The sequence below is a fragment of the Octodon degus genome, unplaced genomic scaffold (genome assembly GCF_000260255.1).
Source record: "Octodon degus isolate 3935 unplaced genomic scaffold, OctDeg1.0 scaffold00071, whole genome shotgun sequence".
In the NCBI taxonomy this organism is placed as follows: Eukaryota; Metazoa; Chordata; class Mammalia; order Rodentia; family Octodontidae; genus Octodon; species Octodon degus.
This window is the reverse complement of record NW_004524647.1, coordinates 9,012,558-9,021,794: the sequence shown is the minus strand read 5'-3', so window position 1 is coordinate 9,021,794 and position 9,237 is coordinate 9,012,558. Positions and strand designations below refer to the sequence as shown.

The 9,237-nt window shown below is 39.3% G+C and overlaps 1 protein-coding gene and 1 long non-coding RNA gene across 4 annotated transcripts in view; one reads left to right on the top strand and one right to left on the bottom strand.

The window, feature by feature from the left end:
* The window catches only part of Fam208b (family with sequence similarity 208 member B), a 90,090-nt gene that overhangs the window by 40,119 nt on the left and 40,734 nt on the right, over positions 1-9,237 (bottom strand). For all 3 annotated transcript variants that reach the window (XM_023719757.1, XM_023719758.1, XM_012515610.2), the window contains exons 2-5: positions 3,960-4,084; positions 3,856-3,875; positions 3,656-3,755; positions 731-831 (exon numbers count right to left, since the gene is read on the bottom strand). In XM_023719757.1, coding sequence (XP_023575525.1) covers positions 731-831; positions 3,656-3,755; positions 3,856-3,875; positions 3,960-3,985 — 247 coding nt within the window. In that variant the 5' untranslated portion in view covers positions 3,986-4,084. The remainder of the gene's footprint in view (positions 1-730; positions 832-3,655; positions 3,756-3,855; positions 3,876-3,959; positions 4,085-9,237) is intronic.
* The window catches only part of LOC111817816, an 8,685-nt gene continuing 1,578 nt past the window's right edge, over positions 2,131-9,237 (top strand). Inside the window, exons 1-2 of the long non-coding RNA XR_002821925.1 lie at positions 2,131-2,141; positions 7,142-7,147. This is a non-coding gene — a long non-coding RNA (uncharacterized LOC111817816). The remainder of the gene's footprint in view (positions 2,142-7,141; positions 7,148-9,237) is intronic.

Genomic DNA, 9,237 nt, shown 5'->3' with positions numbered 1-9,237 from the left:
AAAAGAAAAAAGAAAAAGAAAAAAGAGAGAGAGAGACAGAGAGAAAAAGTTAGAAGTTGTTTTGTTTTTGAACTCATTATGTAGTCCAGGCTGGCTTTGAGTTTTATAGTGATCAATCCTCCATTGGTTTCCCCAGTGTTGGGATTACCATGCCCAGCTGTGAATGTTATTTTAAAATAATGCTCTCATGTACACTGACACAGCCACAGCAATAACAAGACAAATACTAGGGCCAGGGATATAGCTCAGCGGCACAGCACCTGCCTCGCAAGTACAAGGTCCTGAGTTTGATACCTGGTACCAAAAACAAAAACAAACAAACAAAAAAACAAGACAAATACTACATAAATATCAATGTTCTATGCAGTAACCTAAATAACCAAAAATTTTTCTTTCATATTTATTTAAAAGTACATAAATAAAAATAACAAAAATGTTTTTGTCCTTGAGAAGAACTGTCAGTTTCCAACTATTTTTAGTATCTGTTAACATTCTATGTTAAACCTTGTCTTTCATCTTAAATAAAACTACCTTCCAGTTTCTACTCGGTTTCCAAGGAAATAAATATGGAAACTCTAGAACTTTCTCCAAAGACCCTCTTAAGAAGCATTTGTGATGAAACAAAAGTACATATGTGTGTATGTGCAGTGTACATGAGTGCATGGAAGACAAAGAGCAGAAAGTAGAACAAAGCCCAGAGCATGCCATGTGTCATTTTATTTCAACAGACCTCTTTCTTCCAAGTAAATCTGTTTTCTCAAAGCAGCTTCTGGCAGTTTTTCTTTCAAAGATGACACTTGTATTACATACCTAAAATCTAGTATGTGTGGTCTAAAAAACAAAACAATATAAAAAGTTGTGTAATAAATATTGAAATTACAGTTCTATAATTTTTACTTCTCTAAGGTAAATACAAGTAACAGTATAATTACCACAAAAGTCCTTAAAAATACTCTTAAGTTAAATAACATGCATATTCGTAACCTTATAGATTTTCATACGTATGACCCATATGTATGGTCTGAAAATATGCTCAGATTTTCTGAATATATTTATTTTTGGTGTAACCAAAACATCTAAATGCATCAAAGAATAATAGAAGAGTTGAAAATTCTTGCTAATATTAAATTGTGCCATACAAGGAACTGTATCTTTTGTATTATATCCTGTTGTGGTTTAGACTCATGTGGTCACAGGACATTTTTAGAGGTGGCTGAATCTAGAGTGTGTGGTGCTGGGACTAAGGATGTGTGAGATTAGTAAATCAGTCCACTGATTGTTTTGGCATAGTCCTGGCTAAGATTAAGGGTAGATAACCTGCATACAATATAAGGGACAGAAAAAGTCTTATCTCCGTCCTTGTTGCTTTTGCTGTCTTCTTACATTTTGCTCTCTTTTGTAAAGCTACCCTGTCTTGGACCCAGCTGATTTTGGACCAAAATAAATCTCTACAAACTGTGAGCTAAATAAAACTTTCCTTTTTCAAGGTACTGTGTTTCAGCAATGGGAGAAAAGTAATGAAGAGATATCCCAATTACTTTTTGTTTTTCCAAAACTTATTTTGAAATAAGTTTGACTAGAAAATTTGTGAAAACAGTATAAAAGGACATTGGATATCCTTCATCCAGATCCCCAAGCACATTTGCTTTGTTACTCATTTTCTTTATACTTTGATTCTTTTGAGAGTAAGATGCCAACTTTCAGCCCTTTAACTCTTTATATAATTTCTTCATATATTTCCTTGCACAATCATAAAGCAATCAGCAAAATCAAGAAATTCACACTGATGTAGTACCATTATTTAATTGAGCTTATTCAATTTCTTTTCTTTCTCTCTCTCTCTCTCTCTCTCTCTCTCTCTCTCTCTCTCTCTCTCTCTTTCTTTCTTTCTTTCGAACCGGGGATTGAACTCAGGCCCTTGCACTTGCCAGGGAAGCACTTATTCTACTGAGCCATCTCCCTGGCCCCTCTACCTTATTCAATTTCTGTCAAATATTTCACTAAGATCCATCACAGCAAAAGAAAATATTTTTCCTATTCAGGGTAACACAAGGCATTTAGCTATCTAGCCTATTTGCTTAACTTCCTTTTATTTTGGACAGTTTTCTTTATTTATTATTAATGTGGTTGGTTATTACAGGGTCTCACTATGCAGCTCGGACTTGTGGTGATCCTCCTGCTTCAGTCTTTATTTTTAAAGACCTTGATATTTTAAAACTACAGACCATTCTGTAGCATGCCTTTGAATCTAGGTAAGTCTAACATTTTATTTTATTTTAACATTTCTTCTTGATTAGGTTAGCAGTCCACTAGAGAGAAGTGCTATTGTACTATTCCCTGTATAGAGTATCAGAAAGCACATGACACCTATGGTGTTAATGGCCAAGCTGATTTAACCACTTAAGATGAGATGTGCCAGTTTTCTCTACAGGTAAGTCAATTTTTCCCTTATGACTAATAAGCAAGTTATATGGATATATGCAAATACTATCTAAGCTTTAGCTTACTATTTTTTACATCCAGCTGTTATCATATTCTATCAGTTTTTTTTTTTTTTTCAACTGTGGTAGTTGCACTGTACAGTGAGGAAAAATTCTCATTTTTTTCCTTTTATTTATTCACAGAATCCTTTTTAGACTATAATACCTTTGCTGCTTTTTTTTAAAAAAAAACGATCAACAGAAACCAAATAAATTCTGATACTATACTTGTTTTTGCTTTATATTATAACTAAACTATGTCTATCTTGGTCTTGAGGATAAGATTATAACTCCTTGAACAAAAAGGTTCATAGACGTCTTTCACAATTCCCCAAGAAAATACATGATTATTTATATATTTAGGAGATTTAACATCTACTTTAAGCAATATTTTTCTAAGAGAATAATATAGAAATTTAGAAATTGGATTCTGCAAATCTTAATGAACTCAATAATAGAATTTAGGGCTGGAGAGATGGCTCAGTGGTCTAAAGCACCTACTTAGAACAAGCTTAGCAAAAGCATCAGGGACCGCGGTTCAATCCCCCAGCACCACATGCCAGCCAGCCCGCCCCCTGGTGGGCTGAGCTGGTCTCTCTCTCTCTCTCTCTCTCTCTCTCTCTCTCTCTCTCTCTCAAATAAATAAATAAATAAATAAAATTTTAAAAAAAAATTAATAGAATTTAGCTGTGATAGCCTGCTGTATCTAGGCAAATTTGGTATGTTTTAGGGGAAAGTCAGACTTCTAATGTCAAATAATTTAATTTATCCTGAAAGATCATTTGCCCACTAATAGATTAGAAATTAGGTCTCATAGCCTTGTGTTTTACACATCTATTCAATCTTTTTTTTTTTTTTTTTTTGCAGAACCAAGGATTGAACTCAGGCCCTTGCGCTTGCCAGGGAAGCTCTTATTCCACTGAGCCATCTCCCCGGCCCCTACACATCTATTCAAATACATTCTATCTAAAGCTAAGTCTAACTCCTCAATTTAACCAAATATCTTCTACCAAGACCTAAAAAAGAGAACTAAAAACAAAAACCAAACCAAACCATAAGATAGGGGTTGGGGGTACCATAATTTTAGTGGCACTGTACTTTCTTAGTATGCACAGGGCCCTGGATTAGACACCTAGCACTGGATAAAAAATAATTGTAACAGGCAGGATACTTACAACTGTGCTGGAATTACTGTACCACTAGTGGACCACAGAGTTATATCACACAGCACACAATTTTTAATAGTTAATTTTCCTTTCCATGGAGACATGAGAACTTTAAGAAATGAAGATAAAAGAATTTGAAACATTATTTGTGAATGAAATATTTACTAAAATAAAACTTCCCACAAAGAATTAATAAAGTAATTTCTTACCATTTTTATTGTCTTCATGTCTAGAAAGGAAAAAAAAAGCATTTTTATAAGCACAAAAGAAACAGAGTTTATGTTAAACAGAGTATGTGCACATAATTACTCACAAGCTTTTATGAGCTGGTGTTTCCATCTTCTAAGGTTCCTTGTACTGAAACGCTACAATTATATAAGGTGAGATCTGGCTGGGTCAGAAAACAACAGTGCCGCTTGAAAGTTCATAGAGGTAATGCTGAAACAACAAAAATAAATGTTATCAGCACTATGAATTGTATACATGTCAACTTTATCTCAACTCCACTCACCCTAAAATTTAACACATCAAATTCAGAAACACACCTTGGATATTACTTATTCACAGATGGCTACACCTGACTTAGGTTTTTTTTTTTTTTTTTTGTACTGAGGATCAAACTCATGATCTCACACTTGCCAGGCAGGCGCTTATTCCACTGAGCTATCTTACCAGCCCCTTACTTAGTTCAAAGGCACAAAAAGACTTGTCTTGTGAGAAACTTTATTAATATCTGTAGGCATGTGGCAATCACAGCCAGAAGATGAGCTAATGTAGTTAGCTATGTAATTCTCAAACCCAAACTTGACTTTTCCTGGAATAAAAATATTAAGAATCGGGGGCCAGAGAGATGGCCCAGAGAATAAGTGCTTCCCTGGTAAGCACAAGGGCCTGAGTTCGAACCCCGGTTCCGCCAAGGAAAAAAAAAAAATTAAGAATTAACAGATATCTTCAAATAACAAAAACCTTTATTCTAGGAGTCATGTAAAAGTAACTGAACAGAGATATAAATGTGTTTTCACTATGAGTAACTATAGCTAAGAATAATACTTCTTAGAAAAAAAACAAAAAAGAAACATTTTTAAAAAAGAAAAAATAAAAGTAAGCCAGGTGTAGTTGTGTACTCTTGTAATTCCAACACTCTGGAGGCTGAAGCAGGAGGATTTCTGGGAGTTTGAGGCTAGTATGGGCTATAAAATGAGTTGAAGGTCAGCCTGAACTACATAGTGAAATGCCGTCTCAAAAAGACAAAAAACAAAAGAAAACAAAGAATAGTTTTAAGGTCAATAATTTTAATTATCTAGAAAACCCTTAAAATTGTATTAACAAATTATGTTTTAGCATCTTTCAGAGGCAAATACCTATTTGTGTTTATCAGAAAAGGAATAGACAATTGTTCTAAATTTAAGAGAATCACTTTTGTTTTAAGGGAGTGTGGGGGGGCGATAGAACGCTCCTGTTATATTTTCCCTTATTTGGGCAAAAAGTGCTGCAGCACCAATCCCCACTTGCCTCGACATCTTTCTGTGGTCCTGGACCTCCGCTATCAATCTACAACTAGTCCCACCCAACTACTTCCACTATATGGCTATTTAGACCCTGTTCACTTCCTCAACAAATGAGACTTGATCAGAAAGCCTGTCTTGTCTCCGTCTTTTGTGTCTCTTTCATCCCCGTTCCTCCTCCTGTCATTACCCCACGTGCGGGCCAAGTCAGGTGGCGCCCGACATGGAGGCCTGGCACGGAGGATTTAACGAGGGAGCCGTTTGAGAGCGCCGGCTATGAAGCAGATAGTGAAAGTAAATTCCGAGGCCAACGCTGCGTGAGTGCCTGCCACGCCGCTCGAGCGACGGTGAGTGAACGGCAACCCCTTCCCCTTTTCCAGCATGGGTCAAGCATTAAGTGAGCATGAACTCTTTGTGGAAAGCCTCAGTAAGGCACTCAAGACACGAGGGATTAAGGTAAAGGAAAAGGATTAATTACAGTATTTTAAGTTTATTCATGAGGTTTGCCTATGTTTTCCGTTGGAGGGCACAATAGACTCTAAAAGATGGAAACGAGTAGGTGATGCATTACAAGATTATTATAGACTTTTTGGTCCTGAAAAGGTCCCAATCACAGCATTTTCATACTGGGGCTTGATTGATGAGATTCTTACACAGAGACATAGAGACCCTCTGGTCGGAGAAATGATTACCCCCGGAGAAGCTGTCCTGCTAACTCCAATAGGCCCACTCCGGCCCCTTCCCAGGCTGGTTTAGACGTCTCCTCTCTCCACAGTGAGGAGGCAAATGAAGTGTTAACTAAACCCCCAGATAAGGAGCAGCTGCCGCCTCCTCCACCCGAGGCTCCTCTCCTGACCCATTATAAATCTTTGTATCCCGACCTTACTACAAGAGGTCAATTGGGAAGACTTAGCCAAAGAGGCTTCCAAATACCGTCCTGACTCCATTGCAGCACCAGATGCTACAAAACCACCTCCTGATAATAATGAACTGTCCACATTTGCTCCTCAATCTTCCAATGTGCTTTTGGACCTGGAAAATCGACTGTTTGAGAGGCTTATATTACATTTACAATCTTTGCAGGCTGATCAGACACGTGGCACCCCTAAAATGGCGCCTGGGCTCAGTAGGCCCCTGCCCAAAATGGCATTTCCGGTTTCAGAAATGATGGCCCCCGGCCAAAATGGAGCCGAGCCTCGGGCTGTTAGAGCCCATGCCCCTTTTGCTGTAAATGTATTGAAAGGACTAAAAACCGCAGTTGCTCAATATGGCCCTACTGCAGCTTATACCATCGCTGTCCTCAATTCTATGACTCAGGGCTGGACTACTCCAAAGGATTGGCTAGACCTAGCTAAAGCAACTCTTTCGGGGGTAAATTACCTCTTATGGAAATCTGACTTTTTTGAGCAATGTGAAATTATAGCAAAAAACGATGCTGATAATAGCGATCCTTGGACTTTTGCCATGCTTACCGGCACAGGTGACTATTCCACTAAGGAAGCTCAGATGCGCTACGACGCTGTTTTTTTTTGCTCAAATTAATTTGGCCGCGACTAGAGCATGGAAAAAGCTCCCTATAGAAGGAGAGGAAACTTCCCCATTTGCAAAAAGTCAACAAGGACCAGAAGAGCCCTTCTCAGATTTTGTGAATCGCCTTTTACAGGCTGCTGAGCGCCTTTTTGGCAATGCCGATACAGCCTCCGACATTGTTAAACAACTTGCTTTTAAAAATGCCAACTCATCCTGCCAGGCTGCGATTAGACCTCACAGAAAAAAGACTGATTTGTCCGGTTACATAAGTTTATGTGCAGACATTGGACCTTCCTATCGTCAAGGCTTGGCTATGGCTGCGGCTCTACAGGGTTGTACAGTTGACCAACTCCTTCACCTCCAGAGGCAGAATAACAATTGCTTTACTTGTGGTCAGCCTGGTCATATAGCAAAAAAATTGTAAAGGAAAAAATAACAAACCCCAAGCTCAAGTAAAAAGGCCCGGGTAATGCCCCAGGTGTAAACGAGGTGAGCACTGGGCTAGAGAATGTAGATCTAAAAGAGACACTTATGGAAACTCTCTGCTCCCACAGCAGCCGGGAAACGGGACATGGGGCCAGCCCCAGGCCCCCACACCCAAGCAATTTCTTGGGGCGACAGGATTTGTGCCAGCAAAAACAATCCATTTCAAACCTCGTCAGGGCAACCCCAGGAAGCGCAGGACTAAACCTCAGTTCCACCTCCGACACAATACTAACCCCTGACAAGGGAACCCAATCCATTTCCACTGGAGTTTTTGGCCCCCCACCTCAGGGTATGTTTGGCCTTATCATAGGGCGTAGTAGTTCTACTTTTGAGGGACTTCATGTCTCCCCTGGAGTTGTGGACAATGATTATAATGGTGAGATTAAGGTTATGGTCTCCTCACCCAACAATGTCATGCCCATCAAAGCAGGTCAATGTTTTGCTCAGTTGTTGTTGCTGCCACTGGTGTCTACCACCAACCAGTCAATCTCCACCCACAGAAGTAACAGGGGGTCTAGGTCCTCAGATATTTATTGGGCACAATATGTTTCTAGTCAAAAGCCACTCATGACCTTATGGTTAAACAGCAAGAATTTTTCAGGACTTATTGATACAGGTGCTGATGTCACAATTATTAGGAAAGAGGATTGGCCCACTAATTGGCCCTTGACTGCCACCCTAACAAATTTGCAAGGCGTTGGTCAATCACGAAGTCCTAAAATAAGTTCACAGATGTTAACCTAAAAAGATCAAGAAGATAACCAAGGTAGCATAAAGCCATATGTAATGGCAAATCTGCCACTTAATTTATGGGGCAGGGACCTTCTGTCACAATTGGGATTGATCATGGGCAGCCTAACACTATAGTTACAGCCCAGATGCTTAATAGTGGTTTCTCCCCAGGACAAGGTCTTAAAAGATTGGGCACAGGCATCAAAACTCCTATGGCTCCTGTCCCTAATTTAACCAGAGCAGGATTAGGCCATTTTCCATAGGGGTCATTGATTCTCCTGTGACTCATGCAGAAAAAAATCACCTGGCTTTCTGATCAACCTGTGTGGGTCGATCAATGGCCCCTTCCAACCTCAAAACTAATAGCGGTCCAACAGCTGGTGCAGGAACAGCTTGCCGCTGGCCATATTGTCCCCAGCAATTCTCCATAGAATACACCTATTTTTGCCATAAAAAAGAAATCAGGTAAATGGCGCTTGTTACAAGATCTTAGAGCCATTAATAAAACCATGGCCCCTATGGGGGCTCTTCAGCCAGGTCTCCCGTCCCCAGTTGCTATACCATTACATTATTTTAAGATTATTGTAGATTTAAAAGACTGTTTCTTCACAATTCCCTTACATCCAGAAGATCAAAAGCGCTTTGCCTTTAGCTTACCTGCTCGTAATTTTAAAGCGCCCATGCAGAGATTTCAATGGTGCATCTTACCACAAGGGATGGCAAATAGTCCTACTTTGTGCCAATCCTCTGTAGCCTCGGCCTTACAATTGGTCAGGGATCATTGGCCACACATGTACATTATTCATTACATGGACGATGTTCTGGTCTCAGGACTCAAAGCAGATAAAACCTTGCGAAGCTACCAAAAACTCCAGACAGCCTTAGGAAAAAAAGGACTCCAAATTGCCCCGGATAAAATACAATTGACAGATCCTTATACTTTCCTAGGTTTCCAGATAAAAGGTTCCCAGGTCTTCTCTCAGAGACCCCAATTGAGGCTTGACGATCTTAAAAATCTAAATGATTTTCAAAAACTGTTGGGGGATATCAATTGGCTTACCCCATACTTAAAAATAAGTAAATATGATTTAAAGCCTCTTTATGATATATTGCAAAGAGACTCTGATCCCACTTCCCCTCGAGATTACCCCAAAAGGCAGACAGGCTATTTCCCTGGTAGAACAGGCCATTTCTGACCAAACCATTTCTTTTATAGATTGTGGTAGGCCCTTGCAATTTCTTATATGCAATACAAAACATTCCCCAACTGCAGTTTTCTGGCAAACTGCACCTTTAATGTGGATACACTTGCCTATTTCTCCAAAAAGGACTATTGAG